Source organism: Cupressus sempervirens, chromosome 5, assembly GCF_028749045.1.
Source record: "Cupressus sempervirens isolate cs-2001-9-10 chromosome 5, ASM2874904v1, whole genome shotgun sequence".
Taxonomy (NCBI): Eukaryota; Viridiplantae; Streptophyta; class Pinopsida; order Cupressales; family Cupressaceae; genus Cupressus; species Cupressus sempervirens.
The window spans coordinates 972,888,617-972,914,692 of record NC_143122.1 but is presented as its reverse complement, the minus strand read 5'-3'; the positions used below and the strand labels follow the sequence as shown (position 1 = coordinate 972,914,692).

General features: G+C 33.9%; 1 protein-coding gene across 4 annotated transcripts in view; it reads left to right on the top strand.

Annotated features, from left to right (window-relative positions):
• Window positions 1-8,776, top strand: part of LOC149559192 (uncharacterized) — a 34,226-nt gene extending 25,450 nt beyond the window's left edge. Inside the window, exons 4-6 of one of the 4 annotated variants that reach the window (XM_089833117.1) lie at window positions 7,262-7,459; window positions 7,792-7,886; window positions 8,084-8,776. In XM_089833117.1, coding sequence (XP_089689243.1) covers window positions 7,262-7,459; window positions 7,792-7,886; window positions 8,084-8,620 — 830 coding nt within the window. In that variant the 3' untranslated portion in view covers window positions 8,621-8,776. Of the gene's footprint in view, window positions 1-7,261; window positions 7,460-7,791; window positions 7,895-8,079 lie in introns of all 4 variants that reach the window. The other 3 variants (XM_089833118.1, XM_089833119.1, XM_089833116.1) reach the window with 3 other exon arrangements.
• Window positions 8,777-26,076: the final 17,300 nt, after the last annotated feature.

The window sequence follows — 26,076 nt, the reverse complement described above, 5'->3', positions numbered from 1 at the left end:
ACTGATCAAATCTGATTGTGGGAGGCCAAAAATGGTTATGGACACTAAGCTGATGATAGACAAATAAGATCCCCAAGTGGATTTTCATGACAATCAAGTGTTATCAAGTAATTCACACTCAAAGTAGGCTGTTTAGAAAAGTTTGAGTAAGGGTCTTTCTAAATGCCATAGTCAACTTTTTCATCAAAAGCACCTCAGTGCTACCTTGGGCACTTATGCAGTACCTTGGGTGTACTTGGGCTGTGCCCGTACTCATATCGGGGCCCAGGCTTACAGCAGTGCTGAGTAACACAGTGTATGTTTAAGTAGATTTTATGTTTAATCAAAGCCTATGGTTTTGTAGATTAGTGAAATTGATACTTTTTCAGCATAATTCTTGAGGATTGTCTGAATGAGAGACAATTGCATATCTGCATTATGCTTTGTGATGGTTAGAGGAGGTTGTTTCCAGATTTATTTGTGCAAGAGTATTGATACATTATCAATAACTCAGCATTCTTGTTGGAGTTCTTGTTAGGTACCTGAATTATGGCATTTAATAATTGTGTATTTGTGGCATTTTTTGGATTTAGATTATTTCTGAATTTGATATTTGTGTTGGGCAAAGAATCTACATATTGTCTCTATTCAGTTGTTGCTAATGGGATGAATTTGTTTCGTTTTCTGTCTACATTGTATTGGTTGGTACAAGTTGTAATATTTATGGATCTGCTAGTTCTGTGATTTTCTTTGGTTATAGTAAGAGTATTGGTTGCGCTTTATATTGCTTTAGAGATTCTTTGGATGTCATTGAGCTTTAGATTTTTGTTTGTTAGCTTTCTTTTGGCCATTGTGGTGCATTGGTGTGTTTAGTACTAGGGAGACAGAGAACTAGATTGTTGTCCATTTTACTTTTGAAGTAGTACTTTGGGTCACTTGCACTATAATTGATGACATTATCGACAGTACTTTAGCTCACTTGCAGTGATACTCTGCAGTATTTGGGTCAGTTGCTCTAGTACATAGTGGCCCCAAGAGTGGTTGCGTATGTTGTCATGAGATGCTATAAATCATGACTAATTGGGAGCTGTTTGGATGAACATGGTCATGCTTTCTTGTCCTCATAGTTTTTAGACAATAGTTCTACTTTTCCTTTTCGGAGCTATTGGTACATCAATTAAGTTCTTTGATTGCGTTAAGGAATATGCGATCCTTAGATTTCCGGAAATGTTTATCACTGTGCCATGGATAGCTTTGGATTGCTTTTATTTTGAGATTAATTGATATTGCAAGTCTATTGGTTGAAGATTGCTGATATTCTGTTGAGAAAATGTAAATCTTGATACCTTGAGAAGTTCTCTGATTCCACACTGATCAAGTGGTGGCAGCTTTGATAATGATTCAAGGTAGTATTTTTCTTATTGTTGAATACAATGATCATTTTACTTTGAAGAGCTTTGGACATTGTAGAGTTGCAGTCGAAGTTCAGTTGGCATGAGATGATTGATTGATGCTAGGTAGACATGGATGAAGTTGAGGTTTGAGTGTTGGTAAATCTCTCAATGAGTTTTCAAGTTTCAATAGGAAAACTTAGGTCCATTCACCTGGAGTTGGATGTAAATTTAGAATGGATTTGTTGAGGGGATTGTTCATAGAGAGAATCAGTGTGATTTGAAGCATCATAGGAGGAACAATTTCATACCACCACTCTCGATGACATGATGCACAATGAATTGATAGGTATTGCCCACCTACTTTCTTCGATGCATTTTGTATTGTACATTTCCATTTTTGTGAGAACGAGGTATAAATTTTGGGTGTTAGTTTTGCGGATTGGTTTGAATAGTACATGCCAGGTTTCTATCTTCCTTTGTTTCCTTATATGTATGAGTTAGTATTGTTTTTGAATAGATGGATGGTTGGTGGTGTTGGACATATTCCTTGGTTATGGGAATGAATGCTCTTCTAACTACCTTCAATTGATAGGCTTACATCTCTAATTCTTTGATTTATTGTTTTGTTTGATGTTAGGATTGAACAATTAGTTGTTGAGACGGCTTTTCTGTATAGGCTTTTGAAAGTTGTTAGTATTGGCTGAAGGACATTTTATGGTTTGCAGAATTTCTATCTACGATTTGTTATTTCATTTTAGAGGTTGGAGTGGGATTTGTGGAGAGCTAATAAAATCACTATTTTTTGTTTTCCAAATATGTTGGAGATCATTTACAGTTATTGTACTTAATTTTTTTTGTATTAGTAATACTATGGACCTGCTGATGTGAGTTGTTCCACTACAACATACAAAATTGAATACTTAGTATCCAAGATGAAACACCAAATCTCCAACTCTCTCTTGAATAAGGATACTCATATACTAAACAATGTAGATGAATTGTGTGATCAAATGAGACAACCTCAAGATTCTTTCTTTACTATGGGCTTACACTTAGTTTAATGATGTGATATGTAGGTTATCAGAAAGGGAATTAATGCTGTTCATTTATGGATATCAATTTGACTTTTACTTTGTCAATTACTTCTAACCTATGTTCCCTCAAGTTTTTGGGACGAGGACAACAGGGGATGGGTTTATGGGATGGCGAATTTTTTTGTCGATTCTGAGGACGGGGGGAGGGTGGGCAAATGGGGACAGCTATATAAATAGTGAAAATTTAAAATATACACTAAAATTTGCCAATATACATGTCATTCATATGAAACTAAGCACAAAGCATGTCATTTAAACATCATAGAACCTTAACATACACCTTTTGAATGCCATCTAGGAAATAATAATCAATTTAGTACTAAATGAGTCAATTGTCAATATGCATATGAATATGTGAACAAAAATATAAGTTTAGAAGTTAGCAATATCATAGAAATATGGAAATCTAAATATGCCCAAAGGCTAGAGGGCTTCCATAAAGTTTCATCATCATGTTCAAGTTTAACATAAAAAACAAAATATAGAAAAATGACGCGAATTGCTGCTTCTATTCTTCTTTTGCCACCATATCATCAAAATCAAAGTCCTCATTCACACTAGCATGGCCCACAGGAAGCGTAGTCTCATCCAATGGAACCCCAACCGATCCTTGTGCTGTCTCATCCTCATCTATATGGGCCATATCCTCAAGCTCAACATCCCACCGCAGAGCTGGAGTTTGACGATCATGATGCACTACCACTAGCTTCTCCACTCGTGTAGAGGTAAGTCTATCCCTCTTAACAATATGGATATATAAATATGTGGACTAATTCCTCTCTGCAACTGAGGAACAAGCAACCTGTGCAAAGAGGCGAGTGCCAAGTACTTTCAACTCTTGTGTATCTCTCCCATGCTAGGTCCATCATCTAATAGGATCTCTTTGTGCCAAAACCACTCTATCCAACCTTTCTTGTAGCTTACTCAAGTTTGGGCCATGAAGGTTGGTGAAGTCAAGGAACTGCGCATGAAGATTAGAGGGCTCTCGAGCTGAAAACATCTTATCAATGGCTCTTCTGAAGCCATCCAATACCTCAAGATCATCACATGGGAGGCCCCTTCTCCCCCAATTTTGGATAACATTTGAGATTTAGAGCAAAGAATGTCATATGAAGCGAGTTATTCATTATGTTCCACTTCCGCGTCACAATAGGCCTCATATGCTCCTCACAAAACCCCAATGTAAGATCCTTTGCTGCCACAAATTTCTTCATTTTCCCCAACATGCTGTCAAAAGTCTCATATATCTCTCTAAGACTATGAGTGTCAATATCAACATGTCTAATGACATCTACAATGGGGGCTGTGACAGAGCAAATATATTTGCAAGATGCAAAAAAAAAAATATCAGAATTAGAAATTTTAAGTTAGTATGAAAATAAGCAAGCAAAAAGCTAACATTTAATTTTAAAATCATCAACTTACCTCATTGTTGACCACCAATTGTCATCAAAGATCCTATGCTTCACCACTTTTCCTTCAGAGGACTTAGAATTGGACCATCATCCCCACTCTTGATTCACCACCATCAATTGGAGGGCCTCATGCATCTCAATCATCCTCTCCATCAAGATGAAGTATGTGCAATACTTATAGAGAAAATTATAAATTAAAATAAAGTTAAACATTAAACACCTCACATGTAAATAGAAAATTGTGTCCCACACTTTGATGCCAAAAGAAATATCTGCACTCAACTTCATCTTCACCAAAAGTTTCCAATCCCTCAAAGACTAGAGAATACATCTGCAAATCATCCACATCTACTTCATCCATTCAAGCATCAAAATCATATGAATCTCAACAACTAATCACCATGCCTACTTACAAGAACCAATTGATCAAAACAAGGTTTCACAAATAATCTATACAACTAATCACAACCAGTAATAGTAACATCCTCAAATATAAAATCCATGTTAGCAACATCATGAAAATCCAAAACCAAGTCAGCAACATGTAAACCCGAATCCACAATAGTAGCAACATTTAGATCCTCAATCATATCAGTAACAAGTAAATCTACATTAGTGATATGTACCAATTATTGGTGATCGCCATATCGTTAAGTGCCACACTCACTTTTACAAGTTGTCTCAAGACAATTAAGTTTGATGCAAAATTGATCTCAATACCCAGTAATAGAATTTAGACCCAAAAAACACATAAATAGAGACTAACTTTAAAAAAGAAAACACATTGGATGATCAAATTATGAAAATCAGAGAATGTAAAATATTAATTTTAATATTTTTAATCTACTTCAAGGTCAAGTTCACTTACCTTCAATAGCTTCAAAGTTGAGAACAATTTGAAAATTCCTCAAGTCGTGTGGTCGTTCGTAACGAAAATTTGGATGTCCTCAACCTTTGCATACATTTCTTTGATCTACCCAATTTCGTTCCCAATCTTTTGTAGCATAAGATTTAGCAAGTGCAGCGCAAAAGGTGCTTAAAAGCTATTCTGATATCGATTTTCAACCAACAAACCAACTGCTCTACAATTCTTTTGCTTGCCTCCCACAATCCAGTTTGAGGAGTCAACGACACTTAAAGGCAACCTGCTTGTGTGCATATATGCATCTTGCTATATCTTGGTTGGCAATGCTCCAACTATCATTTTGAAATCGAGTTTCCAAAGGTCCCTTTCTTTTGTGTGGAATGGGTGCTTGAGTTTCAATTTTATTCTCAGCTGCAGTAGTATAAAAGGGTGGTCTTCTATCACAATATTTGAATATGGGGGCTGCATTCATTAGATTTTGTTTTAGTGGTTGTATTTTGTCTTCTTCATGCTTTTTGATATATTTTAATTCTATTTCATTTGGTATAGTTGCATCATCTATAATGTCCCCAATTTTGTCGACATTAGAGTTTCAGGGATTAGCCTATTATTGTGATCTCTGTAAGCTAATTATTGTGGATAGAAGGTCTTCTGTGGCATTGGCTTGGCTTGGGAGGGTCTTATCTTCTCCACATTTTAGTAAGCTACAGGTTGGGCTTTGTTTGGCTCAAATCGGACTTCGTTTGTGTTTAGTTTTGTGTACTTACTATTTGCGGTAAGTTGGTGTTGATCGAGATGGACCCTTTCTAATTTTGGAAAGTTCATTTGGTTACATGGAGAAATAATAGGTATGAGTCCTATTTCAGATGGCATTTTTAAATGATGCGTATTTTGAGAGTTATTATATTTTTAGTGGCCAAATTGTTATTAATTATTAAATGGCTTATTATAAAGTTATAATTTATAACTTTATAATTTCACTTAAGTCAAGAGTTGAGTTATCATTGGAAAGTGTTATTTATTAATTAGTTAAGCCAAGTCAAGTGAGAGAATCTAAAGGAAGCTTCTAATTAATGTTGTGTGGTGAAGCTTCTTGAGTGAAGTTATATTTTGACAACAAAAGGGAATTTGGAATTTATAAATACAAGTCCATTTGTTGAGAAAAGCACGCTTTGCTTTGTTGCCTTTGTGGCTTTCTGAGGTTCTGAAGTTTGTGCCATTGCTGAGGTATAAGGGTTTGGAGGTTTGAGTTGATTGCACAACTGAGGTATTGTGGAGAATTGCTTTGATAGTTGTGCGCAAATTACTGCTGAGGTATAGTAGTTTGTCTCAACTTCTCATCTGTAGTTACTGTATTGAGAAGTGAATTAGTGTTGGTGTTAATTCTTATTTCTGAGATTGAGCTATGAGGATTGGAGTAGTTATTGCCTTAGTATGCCCTGTGATTCTCAACTGGCAGATCAGATTGCACCAAAGCAGTTTCAATACTCAGGAAAAGGGCAGTATTTGGGCTTTTAGGAAGCCTGTGACTGGAATTGCGGGTCTGCAATTTGTATGTGAACCTGTATTTTATCATCTAAAGCTTGTGATCATCTTTTAGCAAGATCAGTAGACATTGCATTTGCATCTGGAGGCTACCTATGCAGATTAAGGGGCTGCCTGTGTGGACGTCTGCTGGAGATGTTTTACCCTGCAACACATAAACATCCATTGGCACATGTTGGACACCATTGTTTGAAAGTTTCTCCTGATATTTTCAGATGTTCGGGAGGCCATTTGGCTGACTGCTGGCGTGAGATTTAAGTTACAAACTGGGCGTTCAAACTGCATATGGGAAGCTCAATTTCCTAGATGTTGGGATCATTTTCATATGCGCAGATTTGGGCACCAGCATTGGTACTATCTATTGCTGCAAGGGTCATATTTGGGACAGAGGTTAGAATCATTGATTGATCATGGATTATCAGGTTCTTACGAAATTTAAATAAATGATGGAATATGTTCAGCACAAGATATATATTGTATCAGAGTTTGCCCGCTCTCTAGTTATTAATAAATGATTATCCATTAGAGTTCTTGTGGATGTAAGTTCATAGCGCCAAATAATATTTGGTATTCATCTGTGCAAAATTTAAAAACCAAATTGTTCTGAATGTTGGTAAGCATTTTCCTGCATTCTCTAGCTTGGTATTTTGGATTTTAGAATTATATCTTTTATTCAGCGATAACGGTGAATTTTTACCAAGTGTTTGATGAAATACCAAATTGACTGATTAGTGTGATAAATTGGTGAAGTCAAAGTGTTTTACATCATCTTTTCTAGGACATTTCTTCACATTTCTTGCTAAAGTTTTTACTATTTCCTGACCTATGTTAGTTCAGTATGCATGCCTGCATCTGCACAATTTCAAGTACTGAATTTTTTAATTTTTTTGATGAATAAGAAATTCGATTTGATCCTAGATATTCCTTAGAATTGTAGCTTGTAATATTTCTGATCTCTTGTCAATCCAGGTGTTAGTACAATTGCTGGAGGCAAATCAAACAAATCTGGTCATTTCGATGGACCAAGTCAAAAGGCAATGTTTTCTCCCGACTTCGATGTCACTTTTGTACCCAGCATATGTGCTTTATTAGTCAGCGACAGGGGAAACCAGATGATTCGCCAAATCAAATTGCCGCCTACTGAATGCATTCAACATTCTGGCTTAGGTTTGTGCTTCACTTATTTGTTCAGTTTTAAACCAATAAATTGTTTCATCTGGGTTTGTCCATTTTGACTCTGTAAAGGCAGGAAAAATAATAGAAATTCTACAAGAAGACGAGAAAGAGGGTGATTCATAGTTCATTATCAATTTATTGAATTTACTTCCACGTTTTAGTGCCATTTATTTTTAATAATATCGTCTGGTTACCTGGTGTGAACTTCTGATGTAAGTGACGGAAAAGAAGATTGACGAATACTGCATAAGAGGAATACACTGTTTCTTGTAGGTTACATTGAAACTGCTGAATTATCCACCTTTACTTGTTTTTTGATACAGGAACACATTGGATGATGCCAGTCACAGCATGTTCGATTTCGTTTTTTCTTGGTCTCATTGTCATGTTCTTTCTACGGCCCTATATTATGGCTCGAGTAAGTAGGTATAGAAAAAAGAAAGAAAAATAAAGTACTTCCATGGAAATACCAGCAAAATCATTGTTTTAACAAGGATTCAAAAAATCCCAAGATTACTCTTCTCGTATATCATATCTATTTTATTCTATCAACATTGTGCAAGAGATCACTTCTTCATAGGATTGCTTAATATTGTTTGTACTTGATGTAGACAGGCAGGTTCCATTTTTCAACATCAAGACCAGATGCAGAACTCACCCCTAATGAGCATGGCGAAACAAGTGCCACCGATATGCTGCTTTATCATTCTAAGCGCAATTGTTAGGATGTGTCCATGGGAAGCTATAAGCAATTATTTCAGATCAGTAAAAGCATTGTGTTATCTTATGTATAGTGCTATTTTTGTGGGAAGGAGGACCCAGCATTTCAAACCACAGCAGACTTATCAGAAACCAGTGTGTCTGTTAGATAATGATATTGCACCTGAAAATCTTCCAAGTGAAATGAAACCGGTCGGTAATCTGCCGGAAGACCTGATTAACTTGGACTCTAACTTGGAATCTTCTATTTTTGGAACCCTTAATTCTTCAGAGGGGAAAATAGTTGTGGAGAAGTCAAATTCGAAACACACACCCAAACACCTAGAAGAGCTCATGCATGCAAATATTTCAGCTTTTCAGTCGGGCGAACAAAAGATTGCAAGACGCAATACAAGGATGTCCGGTGAAAGGACCTTTGGTGACAGATTTTGAAATTTTAGTGAATATGGGTTGGTTTTATATAACAATTTATAAATGAAACGTAGGATTGTCATTTTTACGATTCTTATGCTGTTGAAGTGTATAACTAAACTAATTGATGCATATCCTCTTTTAAGTATTTAAATAATTGTTGCTAATTTTGATACCCATGTGAAAATTACGTATTTTGTATGATGAGTGTTGTGATGGCTTCATACAAGGTTGCAAGTCTCATTTACAGTTACAATTACAATATGTAGGCATTTTTATGGATTATTGAAAGCAGAGGTACTTGCTGTAGGTAGTATTATTGTATCATATGAACCAATTACAGTGAAGTATCTTTATTTCATTTCAATATTTTTAAAGTTTAAATTTTTTTATTAATTAAATATTTTCTTAAAAATAATTTGTCTCAAATATAATTGGCTCAAATTATTATAAGACCTCTTTTTTTTGGAACTCCATCAATGACATTTTAGGAGATTATTTATAAATATAAATTTGTAAACATTGAAATCAAACATAATTGCATCTATCTATAAAAATAGATGTGTATCAAACATAATTGCATTCATCTTCAAGCATGATGTATTTGGTTTTGCCATAGATGTATTGAAAAATTATACTCAATTCTATGATTAAATGCAAAACTTAACATTTCAAATTATTTATTTTAATAATTTTAAAATTTATTCGAATGAAATTCAAAAGTCTATTTTTATACAATAAAATAAAATAAAATTTATATTATAAATAATTTTAAAACTCCGACGAAAGGTACATGCCACTACGTGGCACTTGTTACATTTAATGAAGTGGTAAGATTATTCTGAGGGGCTTTTATTTACATTTCATTTTTGACCTATTAATTGTTTATGATTTCATTTAAATGAGAAAAGAATTTTGGGGCAAATTGCGAGAGTTTGAAACTTTAAAATAGTAAAGTGAAGTAAGAATATTGTTAGGGAGAAACATAATTACTATTCTTGCACCATATTTGAAATTATAAACATTACAAATATGAAATCAATTAAATGAATCAGAGTCAATGAGAACTCTTAAACAAGAAATAACATGAATTTTGATTTGAAGTTTGATAATTTTCCCAATGAGACTTTGGAGTTTGAACATTGGTGGTCACAACACCACTAACTTAACCAACACACTATGTGATGAAACCTAATTTTTTCTATCCAATTGGCAAATGGGTATTTGTTATTTTGTCAATGTTGTTTATATATGTAATGGTGAATCAATTGTATTTTAGCTAGTTAGGGGCCCATTTTGATGAAATAATTTAATATTATCATATGATGACTAATGGCAGGGCTTGTGCCAAGTTTGGCTCTTTATGTGATATTTTTTACTATCCTCATTCACTTGTATTTACATACAGTTTCATACATTTGTTATTTACCTTAATCTTGTTTACTAATATTTCCACATTCACCCTTTTACCAATCTAGAATCCATGCATATGTTCTTGCTTTCAAGATTTACATTTCCACATTGGGGCTTAATCCTACAACATTTGGGATTATTCTCAAGGAGTTGCTAGTAGTGGAAGTAGTTGACTTTGGTACACATTTTGTGACCTAAGTGTAATGTCCTTGTATTTAAAGAAATTCATTTTCTTAAATAAAAATAAACGTGGATCGACTTTCAATTATTAAAGAACAATTATTTTAAGAACACTTGGATCTGGAGCTTAAAAAAAGGAATTGAATGCATCATCGTATAGGCCCATTTTGCATGCTTGTGTAGGTCTTTCAATATTCACCCAAGATTGTAAAAGTAATCTATGAGGGAATTGACCTAGGAGAACTTGTCCTTACTGATTGGAGAACTATCTCAAAGTGTTTTCCTTAATGTTATCATCCCACACATTCAAATATTAGAGATGGAAAATAACATTTTTGGTTATTGATAGTGATGGAAGGAAACTAGTCAACAAAAATGGAAGGAAATTGGGTCTATTCATTTTTTCTTTTTTCTTTTTATTGCATACTTTAGTTTTTTATCGTTGTCGTGCCTTGTGTCATACCTTACTAATTGTGGGAGCTTTACTTTTTAACAACTTGTGTAACTTCAACCCTAAAATGTTATTCATGTAGATGGTTTGATATTTGTCAACAATGGCTCCTTCGAACAAGTGCCCCTAAAAAAAATGTTGGAAGTGTTTAGCATACAGATTACCTACCCTAGGCTCATAAAAGTACAAATCAAAGAATCACAATTTTCACCTCAACCCTATACAATGATTGGAAAGCATCAAAAGATAATTCACAATAACACCTCAGTTATTTACAAGCAACTGGAAAACATTCCAAAAATAACTGATTGAAGACTCAAAGGTTAAGTCAAATATGTCATACCATTCATCTTTGTTTCACACAAGAACACTAAAAATAATAATGAACAATAAATCCAAACTCATCATAGAGCATACCAGACACATTACCATGGTTCAGTTTAAAAAGATCAAGATCAAATCATCATCATGACATCACAAACACAGAACTCTCGAGCCTCTGGTGACATCCTAAGACTAGTCAAAGCTAAGTCAAACCTCGAAACCCCAAATCATAAGATACGCATCGCATGCAGAACACACAATGTAGCTTTCTCAATACATTACATTTTGAAAACACAAAGGTTTAATTTTACTATAAGTTTCAAGTTTCCATTTTTCTTCTAGTTACCAGATTCACTAAAGTTCTCTATTTCAAACATAATTCAGTTTATGTCTTTACAAAGTATAATAACTATTTAAGGTTCTCGAATCATAAAATTACCCTAGTGACAAAAATCATTTTCATTATTATTATTAATAAATTAGACAATCGAGTAAACTCGAGACTACCAAATAACCATTCATAATTTATGATCTAAAAATATTTTAATAATAATTTAGTTAAAATCGTTAATTAAATATTATTAAAATTTAAATCGATAATCATAACATTATTAATAGATAATAATTATTTGTGTATCAATAAAATAACTTATATCCATTTATTAATAAAATAACTATTAATCTAATAAATAATGTTATTAATATTAAACAACATCTAATATTTAATACTTAATAAAATTTAATAACTTAAAAATATTTAATAATTTTAATTAATATATTAATTAAATTATTTTAAAGAAAAACATTTTAAATAATCTAAATTTTTTTTTTTTTAAACTTACCCCTAACTATGTTTTAAGCCCATATGGTTGTTCCATGCAACTATAAGCTGTCATTGGCAATTGCGGTCTGCCATTGGCAGCTATGGTTTGCATGGCAGCCACCGGTGCCAACGTAGGAGAAGGAGAAAGGGGGGTGAGGGGATGGTGGCCCCCACCCACCCATAATAAATTTTTAATTTTATTTTTTAATATAAAATTTTAAAACAAATCAACAACCCCATATTTTTTTAAATATATTTAATAATATAATTACATGGTAATTATATTTGTTATTTATATTTTTAAAAATATTTTTTGCAATACATATTAGATATAGAAATCCAAACCAATTAGTCAAATTTTCTAAAACAAAATTTATTTTCTTTTCAAAAACCAAAACTTGATTTCAACATCCAATTACGAAATAAAGTTCTCAAATTTGTTTGATTTCCTATTCAAACACTACCCGTAATAAAATACAATTCTTTAAAATATACAAAGCGAGGTTTTTGACTAAATCCATTCATAGAAATTCTCATGAAACAAAGAGCGATAAAACATAAACGAGGGTTTTCTAATTCTTAAAGCATAAACAAATATTTCTCAACCAAGAACAATAACCTCGCATACAAGGATTTCAATCCCTGAAGAATTCTGAAAATAGCAAACACAACAGACACAGAGAAGATAGAAGATTGGAGAATGAAAACCATAGTACAAATAAATCACAAGATCCTACTTGGATCTAATGCTAAGATGACAACCACATGAAGCGCACAAACAAAACCCTTTCTCTAAAAACTTCCTTCCCCGAAATTGCTCCTCCAAAACTTTGGTTCCTGGAAAATGAACACTAAATTGCTAATAAGGAGTTCTCCCCTAAATTCAGGACACTCCCCTAAATTCGGGCCACTAATTGTGTGATCACCCAGGGAACTCGTTGATCATAATCTTTTATCTCTTTATTAACTTTTCTTTTATGTTTTCATGCATGCTTTTTGCAATATAAAATATCTTTATTAATTTTATTTGCTTTCTCTTTTTAATTAATTTATTATATTTTAATCTCATGCATAAGCTTTATGCAATTTAATTAAAATAAACTTTATTAAATAATTGTTTACTCTCTCTTATTAATTTTCGAAGCATTTTTAATATAATATTTATTAACTTCAATAATAGTAATATTTAGCATTTATTTATAAGTGAATATGGTGAAGTTTCCAAAAAGCACGAAAAATGAAGGCATTTTGATTGATAAAAAAGAAGACCTTTCGCGAAATATGTGAATTCCCAAACATAGAAGAAGAATAACCCTAGAAATGATCGCATTTATCCAGATTTTGCACAGTGCTCTCGGCATCAAATTGAATTTGAAGGTTTTAATTACACAATCAACACCTCGAACAAGTTCTCCATTTTAGAAGGACTTAAAGATTTGGAACCCTATTGTCAGCAATCGCCATCTATTTGATCCAATGTTTCACAATAGGAAAATAGACAGGAGAAGGCAAGAAATCAATTGCAACTCTCATCAAGACATTTCACTAGTAATAGGATTAGACAGGAATCAAAGTTTTACCAGCGATTTATGATCCAATACCAAAAGAAGTCTGCTCAAAAACACCCCCACAAGGAGGAAATAGGTTTGATCCAGAATAATCATAACTCCCCCTATGCCTCAGTATCGGCTGGGTTTTTTAGATCTCATCCTACTATTTTCTCAATGAATAGCTTAGACAACTAGATCAGGATTTTCAATCTCACCAAATACATTCAAATTAACCAAAATGAGATGTTCTTTAAATAGAAAGGGTTTCTATCAGATGCACCTCTAAATACATCCTTCCAATTTAAGACCTTTTTTAATAGGTTAGAATATCCCAGCACCTAACCTGCAAGCTCGCCTCATAGAACATATGTTCCCCCTCACTAGAGGGGCTCAAATGACAATTCTCCTGGTGCTTATAATTTTTCTAGATCTTCCCCAGTTTCAACACCTCTAGTTTCTAAGGATAATACCATCATCATAAGCAATCAGGAATGTGAAGATAGATGGATAGACTGCCAAAAGGTTGGCATATTCGCCATTTGGAATGGCCCCAAACGTGAGTTGCTTAACCTCGTCAACTAGCTATAGGATTTTTGTGAGGATCAGGTAATTATTTATCACTTCTCAGATAGATTACTTTATATACATTACAATGATGAATATGTGAAAGAAGACTTTCTTTTTGCTTATGAATGCTTTTTCAAAGGATATGTTGTTAAGTTTTTAGAATGGGTTTCCGGATTGTAAGGAAGGGCTGCTTGATTTTGTGATTCCAACATGGTTCACCATTCAATCTCTCCCTCATGAACTTTTGCAAATAAAGATTATTAAAAAACTAGGCTCTTCTATGGGTGAATTGATTGGCATGGATTCTTCTTTTCATTTGTGTAATAATGTTAAACTTCTTATCAAAAGAAAGATTAACAATTCGGATTCCATGCAAAAGAAAGTGATTACTAACAGAGCCATTTATAATCTAGACTTTCATATTTACGAAGGCAAAATTTCAGAAATAATAAGACTAGATGATGATAGGAAAATCATTTTCAGATCTCTCCAACTTACTTCGGACCTCAAGAGTACTTTTCCTATGATGAAACGTAGGAATCTTAAGGAATTTCTAATGACATCTTCCAAAAAGACCCCCTCACATTCTCATAGGGACCCATTATCTCAAACAGAGCTTACCCAAAAGGAGGGGGCATCCAGAGAAGATAAGATTAGGAAGGTGTTTCCATCAAGGGATAGAGATATTCCCATTTCAAATACAAAGGTGGCCCAAAAGGAGGTTTTTGAATCTATTCAAGCAAATAAATCAACAAATAACTAGAGGGAGGCAGAGAATAAATGCAATGCACTAGACAACAATAAAAGTAGTACTAAGATATCAGATGTAGGAGTTAGAAAAAAGATTTGGTTGAATACTAAATTGTAGCTTTTAGATGGAAAGAAGAAGTCGAAAGATTTGGAAATGGATAATATTAACAGTGTTCATAAAATGATTAATGTACAATCACAAGTAATGCCTAGTAATAGTGGAAACATAGAGCCCAAGAAATCAAGTATCCAAATTGCGGAATTAGAATTGTCAAAGAATAGAGGAAAACACCATACCAAGGAGCTAATCAATAGTGAGGATACTAGCATAGAAGAATTAGACAACTCCCTTTTATTCAAAAAGGAGATGGCAGGAAAAGAGGAGGACAATACTCTTAAAAAGGATTGCAAATCTCCACAGCATCAGTCAAAAGATAATGGGGAAATAAGGGACACTCCCAACAAAAAGGTAGTTATCAGGCTATCTAAATTTTGGCAAACACTAGTATCAAAAACTGGCCCTCCTTCTCCATTGGTTAGTAATCAAAAGGATAAGAGTAATGATCTATACAGAGCAAATAGATAGTTGTGCAAGAGTTCCATGAATTTTTGCATAGGGATTTGATTTGGGAGGAAGAGCTAGAAAGTAGAAGTCTGAGCAAGTCTGAAGAAGATAATCTAGATTCTTTAACTGAAGAATTAATACAAATCTTTAGTTTTGAAAATATAGATGGAAGTACAGATACTCAAAAAGAGAACCTTATCTAGAGGATTCTAAAATTAGGAGGAGAGAATTACACGTGAAGATTTAAGAAGAGATCTGATGAATATAGAAAGTAATGATAAAGATAGGGAAGATGCTCAGATAAGGATAAACATACCATGTTCAAAGCAACATGAGGTCCCTAAGGGAAATGAGATTAGGAATTCACCATGTTTAGAAGACATTATTTCAAACAAGCTAGATATAATGAAGCAAATTCTACAAGAATTGGAAAGGAAAGATATTGAAGGGAAAATGGAAAGTATGTCAGATGTTGTCCTAGATGCACAAAGAAGCATTGATTAGCTAGGGATTCAGATGAATCAGGAAAGATTAAACTCCCCTAAGTGTGGGAAAGTAAAAGCAAAAAGAGGCAGAAAATCCCTCAAGGAACTTAGAGAAGCGAATGGTGTGGACAGAGTACAGCAAAAGATTGATCAGATATTTAACAATGGGACGGGGAAGTTCCTTGCTAAGGAAGCATGAAGATCACAACGTGGAACACTAGGGGTTTAAATGCCCCTAGTAAAAATAGATTACTTAAACAAAACCTAAAATTATTTGAATCTGATATTATTTTAGTACAAGAAACAAAACTTAATAAGATAGAAGGAATTAAATTAGGTAAGAAGCTAGGTAACTGGAGCATCAATCTGCAAGAATCTTTAGGTGCATCCAGGGGATTAGGCTTCATTTGGAATCCCAGGAATGTAACCTTAGATATCTTAAATACAAACAACAACTAGATTAGCAGTTCAGTCAAAAGTTTGAAATATAATCTTAAGTTCATTTTAGTCAACATTTATGGTCCAACAAATAATTTAGAAAAAAAAATTAACTTGGGAAGAAATCAGCACATTTATGAATGATCATAAGAATAGTATGATCTTATTAGGTGGAGATTTCAACACTATTCTAAACTTGAATGAAAAGATAGGGGGCACTTAGTAGATTTCTCAAGCCTCCAAAGATTTTTTAAAATGGTATGAGTTACATAATCTGATTGATATCCCACTTAGTAACGAGAATTACACTTGGAACAATAAAAGGAAGGATTTTGCGTATATAGCTGAAAATTTAGATAAGTTTTTCATTAAAGAAGAATTGGATGTAAATAACTTGAATATTCAATCATATATTTTGCCTATTGCTAGTTCAGATCACTTCCCAGTTAGAATTGAATTTTCTGAACTGTATAAACCTACAAGGAACCCACTTAAATGCAAAGAAATGTGGTTTTCAAATCCTAGCTTTCTAGAGAATATTAAAGAATGGTGGTCTCAAGGCAATTTTGAAAGATCTAGGATGTTTATTTTTATTTCAAAAATGAAAATGCTCAAAGAAAATATTCTTAGATGGAATAAAGAACACTTCAATAATATTTTCAAAGAAAAATTGGATATCGAAGAAAAACTAAAGGAATTAAACCTAGAGGTAATTAAGAAAGGTATGAATAATGATAGCTATCTTTTAGAAAAAGAATCACTCACTAAACAAGAGGATATATTATCAAGAGGAAACTTTTTGGAGGCAAAAGTTACAAGAAAGGTGGCTAGATGAGGGAGATAGGAACACAAAATTCTCCTAGAACTCTACCCTTCATAACAGAGCTAAGAGTAAAATATCTAGAATTAAAAACTATCTAGGTGTTCCAACTGAAAATTCGAAAGAAATTTTAAAGATTTTTGGACCATTTCCAAAAAATATTAAATAATTTTGAGGGGTCAAACATAGAAGCTCAAACCGATTTTCTTATAGTGATTCCCAGATTATTATCAGCTGAAGATAGTAAAGCACTAAATAAACCTATCACCTTGGAAGAAGTCAGATTGGTGGTATTTAATATGAACCCTGATAAATCGCCAAGACCAGATGGATTTGAGGCCTTATTTTACCAAAAATGTTGGGACATTATAGGCCTAGATCTGTGGAAAGCTATTAAAGCTTTGAGAAATGGTGGCTCTCTGTTAACCGAGATCAATCACTTCTTTCTCACTCTAATCCCAAAAAAGGCAGAGCTTGAGAGTTCAGGAGATTTTAGACCCATCGCATTATGTAATACAGTTTATAAAATATTTTCCAAGATTTTAGAAAATAGATTAAAACTTGATCTTCCAAAGATTATATCGAAAGAACAAACAGGCTTCATTCCAAGAAGATCCATTCTTGATGGTTTTCTTATTATCCAAGAAGCCATTCATTCATCCTATAAGAACAAAGAGGCTAGCATGTTTATGAAGTTAGACATCCAAAAAGCCTATGATATGGTTGATTGGCGGTTCCTATACAAAACTCTAGAAGCTTTCGATTTTTCCCATCAATGGACCAACCTGATTTTTAACTACATCTCTGAGCTCAAGAAAAAAAATTCGGTTCTTACCAATAGGACCCCTGAGGGTTTTTCCAAAATCTCTAGAGGTATTAGATAAGGAGATTTGCTATCTCTATCTCTCTATATAATTATGGTTGAAGCCTTTGTGAGATCTCTCACTAGGGGTTAAAACAACTAGGAGATTAGAGGTATTACTATCAAAAGAAATATTCCTAACATCACTCACCAAAAATATGTAGATGATACTACCTTGCCTGAAAAAAGTATTGTTAAAAACGTACAAGTTCTAAAATCCATCATCAAACAATATATGAATGCATCTGGTCAGAAAGTGAATGATTTGAAATCTGAAATTTATTTTATCAATATGGATCCAAAGTTAGAAAAGCAGATCTGTCATATTATGGGATATAAAAAAGGTTCATTCCCATGCAAGTACCTTGGTATCGAGCTAGAGAAAGGTATGAAGTCCAGTGAGGTATGGAATAGTACTTTGGAGAAATTGGAAGTTAGGATTGGTAGTTGGAAAGATAAATGGCTCTCAAAAGTTGAAAAGAGCATCAAGATAAGTTCAATTTTATCAGCTATACCAACATACCCGCTATCTTGCATCCCATTGTCTAAGCATCTCCGACATAAGTTTGAGGCAAAACTCAAAAGTTTCCTTTGGAATGAATATGAGGAATCCAAACGACTACCCCTCATAAAATGGGATAATATTTGCAGACCTAAGGATTGTGGAGGATTAGGAATAAAAAACTTACAATAGAAAAATGAAGCATTGGGGGCTAAATTAATATGGCATTTGTTTGTGGAAAGAGAGCATAAATGGGCCAAGATCATGTATAATAAGTACCTTAGTGCAGATGATCCTTTATCAATTTTCAGAATGAAGACCCTCCCCAAAGGGTCAGAGAGTTGGAACTTTATGGTTAAGTGTCGCTACCTCATCAACAATTACCTAACTTGGGATGTTGGCAAGGGAGACAGAGCCTTATTTTGGGAAGACTCTTGAGATGGGCACCCCTCTGATAGATAGCAGTAAAATCCTTGGGGACCTCAAAGAAAAATTAGTTAATCTTTGGGGTAGCAAGGTCTATGATTATAAAACTAAGATCTCTACGGAAGGAATCTCTAAATGGATATGGAAAACTTTGAAAGACATAGTAGTGGATCCAACTGTAATAAAGGCATATGAAGCAATAACACAAGGCAGGAAAGTTAAGTAGTTGGAGAGGAATGACAAGTTCATTTGGGTGGCATCAAATGATGGCAAGTACAATGTGAAAAATGGATATAAAGCTCTGATACACTCACAAAGATGGGATGAAGTGGAAATTCCACTCAAACTTTGTCGGGACACTACTTGTTTGCCAAAGGCTAGATTCTCAAAATGGGGTTTTGACGGCAAATAGATTCAATAAATTAGGGTTTGAAGGCCCTTCAAGATGTGTGCTATGCAAGCAAAATAATGAAGATATTGATCACATCTTATACAATTGTTCTTACTCTCAAGTTTGTTTGGACTGGCTTAGACATATATTAGGTTGGTTTTCCCTATTGCCTAAATTGCTAATTGATCTTCTCAAAGGCTGGCCCACCAACCTATGTTATGGCATCTATAGAAAATTGTGGAATATTTTCCCTTCCATCCTTGTGTGTGAAGTATGGAAAGAAAGAAATAGAAGAATTTTTTGTGATAAAGAGTTGAAGCCTGAAGAGATAGTTATTAAAATTGAAGCTAGGATAGTTGAAACAGTTAACTCTTATCTCAGGAATGCTAGGAAAGAAGAAGGTTCCTTTTCTAGTTGGGATGGTCATATTAAAAAGAAATGGCCAAATTTGATTAATCCTCCACTTGTCTATTTTAAGAAGAGCAAGGAGGCAAGGGAAAGGTGTAAATGGACTCCTCCTCTGAAAGGTTGGACAAAACTTAATTTTGACGGAGCAGCTAGAGGCAATCCAGGAACAACAAGGATTGGTTGTATCATTAATGATGATACAGGTAAATGGATTATCAAAAAAGCTAAGTCTATTAATCCTACTACCAATAATTTGGTAGAGCTCAAAGCATTGGAAGAAGGTTTGTGGATTTGTCAAAATTTAGGATTATCAAAAATCATCATTAAAGGGGATTTGCAAATTGTCCTAAATGCAATAAGAAAAAGAGCAACCCCCAACTGGGTCCTTAATTCTAAGCTAGAAGAAGTCCTTGGGCTTCTGGATTGGTTTGCAGAAATTTGGTATATGTCACATTTTTCAAGAAGGCAACCGAAAGGTAGACCATCTAGAAAATCAGGGAGTGGATGGTGAAAACTTCTTGGTTTACAAAGATGTGTGATAATTTTTTCTAGCCTTAATTCTATTTTATTTTTAAGTTTCTTTTATATAAGGTGAGGTCCTTTAAATATGTTGTAGTTTTTATATAGGTTAATGTGTGGATATAGTTCCTTTCTAAGGATAATTATTGTAAAGGGAATGAGCAACACATATTATTTAGTATATTATAAGTTCTTATTGGTGGCATTATATTAAGGCCAGTGGGTAGAGATTTAGGCCATTTTTCCCCCTAGATACATCTTCTTTACATATAGTATAGGACTCTTTAATTTGATATCTATATCGAAGTGCATGGTGTCATGGTAGGTTTACCCGATAGGCCCTCCCTGTCATCAGAAGTATAGGGTAGCTGCCTTCATCATTCCTTTAACTTGTACACTTGCTCCTCTCTGAGGACTATCCACATCATGATAGCATTGTGATGTGTCAAGCTTCGTAGATAACAAGGGAAGAGTCTAGGTTGTTCCAAAGCCTTCCCTGAGTTTATTTATTACTTTGAATTGATGTCTTGCCTATCATTTTCATACTGCTAGTAATTTTTGAGATATGGATACATTCATTTGTGTTTTTCATATCCCAGAGGCCCGCACCATGGCCTTCCGAGGAAATATTAAACTAGAGAGATGGAATAGAGTGTTGAGGTCGATCGATGGGATGACATGTATCACAATTAGTAGGGCTATAGGTGAGGGCTTTTTCAACTACGACTTCACTTGGAGGACAAACAACAACATCATTGGTACCTTCATTGGCTGTATGGCCAGAGCTAGGATAAACAAATGGGACATATTTAGACTCTGTTTGAACATATTCGATCCCACTTGGTGTCAAGGCTTGGTAGAAGCGGTCATGAGCTTGGATGAGAAGTTAAGAGTGCCCCTCCCTGAAATGTACATGGATCATCCACCAGGGAGCCTCAATGTGGCAATTATACCTAGGCGACCTATACTGGTTATTAGGGATCTAGTTGCCTTCAATAAGGAATGGCCAAAAATGGAATCTTGTTTTCAATTCCTCCTAAAATGGAGAAAAATTACGGTGGAAAATGGACATGAATGGCTTAGCAATTATCTCAGTATGTTTAATGCTTATATCCATCTGGGGCTAAGATTTGGTGATCTAGATGCACTGGATTTTTGCACTCCCAATATTGAGAAGTCTAGTAGTGAAAAGTTCTCCTTTGAATTCCCTCCTTCTTTTTAGTCAAAGAACCCTAATGACATTGCATAAGTCATTGTGGTTTTTTGGAAGAAACAAGGTGCGTCGGGGTCAAAGTAAGACATTTCTAGATCTAGTTGGGTATTATTGTCTACCCTAGTCTGAGTTGTTGGGTGGGGCTTGGTCTGTTGTCTCTTGTTGTGGCAAGAAATTTTGGTTGATGCTTGGTATGTCTAGTAGTTCCTTAGTTACTATAGCTCTTTATAACTATTAGGTATTGAGTACTATAGTCCCTGTTAGTTATCTATCAACCCCTTAGAGGGATTTTCTTCCAAGCAGTAATGTTTCATAGTCCTTAAGCGGTAATGTTTCCAAAGGAGGGTCAGAGTAGCTGTAGCTAGCCGATTTTTTGTAGTAATCTTTCCATGCACATATTTAATTCCATTATTAATAAATCAATCCATTTTAATGAATGTTTGTTCGCTCGATTTGTCTGCTATGTTATTTGGCTTCCACTTATCTTTGTTCATAATGGTTTCTATTAAGAGGATGTTTCCCTCTGAGCATAGTATTGAAGGATACATATCTATGATCAAATGGAGTTGAAATGATAAACTTTGTAGTAGCACTCTGATTCTTTGCAGAGAAGATAAATTATTTGGGTCTAAGATTCTAGACAAGCTCTATTAAATATAGAAAGGTTAAAAATCTATTCTTAGAAGAGTATTCTTATAAATCCTTATATGGTTGGTTTGTTATACTATATTCCTTCTTTGTTTTATTTATTCTATATGTTGGCTTATCATCTTGAGCTTAGATTATTTAATCTATTTAATTTCATGAGTTGGCAATTGGGTTATCAATCTGTGCATACTGCTTTGGATTTCATTTGGATTACACTTTATCAGCTTGCTTTGCTTGCATTTTTGGCATCTAACTCGCAGAATATGGCTTACGGCTTAAGTTTGGTCAGTCTGGTAGATTTGTAGGAAGAAACCTATATACTGTGCTCTTTAAGAGTATAGTTGCAATTTTTCTTTTGTCATTAGACAACAGTAGACCTCAATGCATTATGAGGGTAAGTTAAGAGCATCTCAGTATATTATGCAGGGGCAAACAAGTTCTAATTTAAATAACAGCTTTAAAATGCTAAATTAGTTAATCAGGGATCTATTTCTCCATATTGACATTTTTGATTAATATTGGACAATATGCTTAATGGACTCATTAAATGGGGTATGGAAAGTTAATTTACATTGTTTCAGGGGGATGGCTCAAAGTTATTATGGATGGATGAAGTATCTAATTTGTCTAGTAGATCTGGTCCAATTTTGTATCCCTCCAACGTTATTTTATATCTGACTAGGAAGCTTATTGATGTGCTATTACTAACCAATTTGATTGTCAAGGAATTGGTGTTTTTAGCTTTCAACGATGGATGAGAGCATAAAGTATTGGTTGTTATGTTCTTCCAGCAACAGGTTCACATTTGGCATAAGAGGCAATAGATTAAGTAAATTCATGAAACGATGATCCGCTATTTTGTAATGATAAAAAATTTGTATTAATTATACTGGGGTATGCCCCTTTTATGTTGTAATAATAAAGGACCGTGCTCCCAGGCTAGACTGGATCTTTTCTTCTTTGTTCTTTCCTACCAATGTCCATTTGAATAGAGGTACTCTATGTATGTTATTCACTTTTAATTAATATAATCAAGGCTCTGACTGTTTATCGATCAAAAATAAATAAATTAGAATTTATTTAAAAATGATCTCCTAAATATATTATTATTAAATTAATTAAATATTATTACACTCTCAAACTAGACTATAATTTTCTCTTTAAATTTAATTGTTTTATTTAATTAATTTTCCAATTAATTAAATATTAAAATTATCATAATAATTTTTCATTAAATTAAATCATTAATTAATCTTTTAATTTGGCTTAATTAATAGAAAAGTCACTAAAGACCCGCAAGATGAAATATGAAAACCCATCATAAAATACCACATGCAAGATCAAACTCAAGGGTTTAAAATCATGAATTTACTTCATACAACACATTCGGAAGGGTAATCATCTCATATACTTGTCCTAATTTTCAAGGAAAACTGGCTTAAAGGTTAGGATTTGGTCCCAAGAATTTATCTCCCCTCTCTTACCATTGAGATATTGCGATAGGGTATGCTCATCCTAATAATTCAGGGAAGTCAATACCTAGTACCTATAATCTGCATAAAATTCATGCATGTACAAACACATATATTCTAAACTAAACATGTAATGGTAGGAAGTGGTGCATCGTGTAGATCCTGACTAGCACGTGACTACAACTCCCTTCCTTAACCACATCAGAAATGTCATACATAAAGAAAACATACACACACACACACACACACACCATACACATGCAGTATGGGGTAAGTATCCATAGAAAACACGTATAAATAATCCATCTAACTAATATCATCAAATAACTAAGTATGAAAACAATATCTAATAATCTGGAAAACATTGCTACTAATCATCAAGCATAAACATAAACTGGCCTAAAAGAGTTTAGCAATAATAACGGAATGTAAACTAGAGGTAGGCACTACACTATCAGAGTTAGGAACAAAGTTGTCTAACTCAACGGCTGTCAACCTTCCCAGTAGTGCATCCAAAGTTATATCATTTTTGGGATCACATCTCATTTCTTGAATAGTTGAAACTCTAATTGCATAAATAGGAAGTAGAGTTCTAATTACCTTGCTGACCACTGTTATGTCGTCTATTATCCCTCTTAAGGCTCTAATTTCACTCACACTTGCTTTGATTCTTTCAATGTATTGTGCAATGTTTTCATCTTCTCTCATCTTCATTTGATTAAACTAACCTCTTAGAATTTGCAACTTAGCTCTCCTCACATTGTCATCTCCTCCATAGATACTTCAGCTTGATCCACATTTCATGAGAAATAGAACAACCTTTGACTTCATCAAATTCAACATAATTGAGAGTAGAAGCAATGTCAATCATCATTATGTTGTGATTCTTCTTTTCCACAATTTGGTCCACATACAAAGGTCTAGCAAGTGCCACATACTTGTTCTCTAGGTATTTTAGGCATGTGTCTCCAATGGTTTTCAAATGCAGCTTCATGAGTTCCTACCATGCTTGGAAGTTATCTTTGTTCATCTTAGGAATCTCTCTTCTATAGGACATCTTGATCTTTAGCTTAGGTCCTTGAAACCTTCTCTGCAAGCACCAAAAAAAGCTCTGATACCAATTGTTGGAAATGTAGAAGGGTATCTGAGAGGGGAGAGGTTAATCAGTTGCCACCAAAAAAAATCCTAGATCCCTTAGATGTCAATATAAACTTCTTGTTTAATCATATCCTTGCACAACTTAGTTATAACTATATAATCATTGTTACTTGGTTTACATAGCAATATGAGATATTAATGTGTATAAACCTTTTTTAACTTAGTTGTAGAAAGATAAAGTAGTAAACTAAAAACATGAACACAAGAGACACCAAGATTTAATGTGGAAACCCAATTTGGGAAAACCACCAATTCAAACTAGTTACAACTTTTTACTCTTCTAAAGTGAACATTGTTAGGAGTTATCCCTATTAAAGGTTACAAAACACACTATTAGGTGTGACCCTATTAGATTATTTAATTCACCCTGTTAGGAGTGGCCTTGTTAGAGGTCTTCAGACACTTCAATCTAGAAATGCCACCTTGATTGAGGATTTGCTAAATAGTTGTTAGGCTAACTCTGTTAGGAGATTTGATTCACTGCTAAAATTATTAGAGAGTAACAATGAATTGACCTGATTGCTGATGCAACTTACTTTGTTGATTCAAATTTTTTTTTTTTGGCTTGATTTACTTTATCCTCCTTGATCAAAATTTTCTTTGCAACTTGGTCAACTCGGATACTCTACCCTTTATCAGATATCCTTCCGAATTCACTTCCTTAATTCATCTTCTTCAATTCCACACTTCAATCCCCAACTTGACCTTTCATAAATATGATTCACCTTGTCAAGTCGACTTGAATACTCTTATAATTAAATAATTATCATCCCTTAAGTCAACTTGTATTCACTATTTAATTTATCATTCTTAATATGCTAATAGTCGGCTAAAACAAAATTGAGTACTTGGTTAACATAGAGGATCCCTTCATTGCTGACCAACTCGGGTAGAACAAGAGTTCTGATGTTATTTGACCTAACTTAGTTAGTACAGACTTCATGCTAAATTTCCTTTGATAACCAACCGAGCTCAGTCAATACAAACCTAGCTTCATTAACTGACTGAGCTTGGTCAATATTATCTTTGAACTTGGTTATAACTTGAATGCTCGACATATATAGGAAACTATCTTCAATGCTCAAGTGAGCTCAATTATCACTGACTGCTTGGTTAAGACTTGACATTTTGTGTAACATCAATGATAACATATAATTGAATAATTGTTTTCAATAGCTTGAGCTACATCATAGATGTTAGAATGTGACGTTGATGATTTTCATTGATGTCAACATTCTTATTTAAAACCCTGGTGTATCAGTATCTATGTATCAACAAATTAGTTCTTCTATGGTGTATCATTTGTATTGTTGGAATTTACAAGTGGGAAGGTTTACTTTTGCGGGGGGGGGTATCAGAATAAACTAACAGTAACCTTTTAAAACTTTTAGCTGAGATCATTCACATGCATCTAACATATCTACTTATCATGAAAAATAAAGACATGCATGAAAATAGATAACATAAGGATTTGGTAACCCAGAAACCCTCCAAAATGAGAAGGTAAAACTG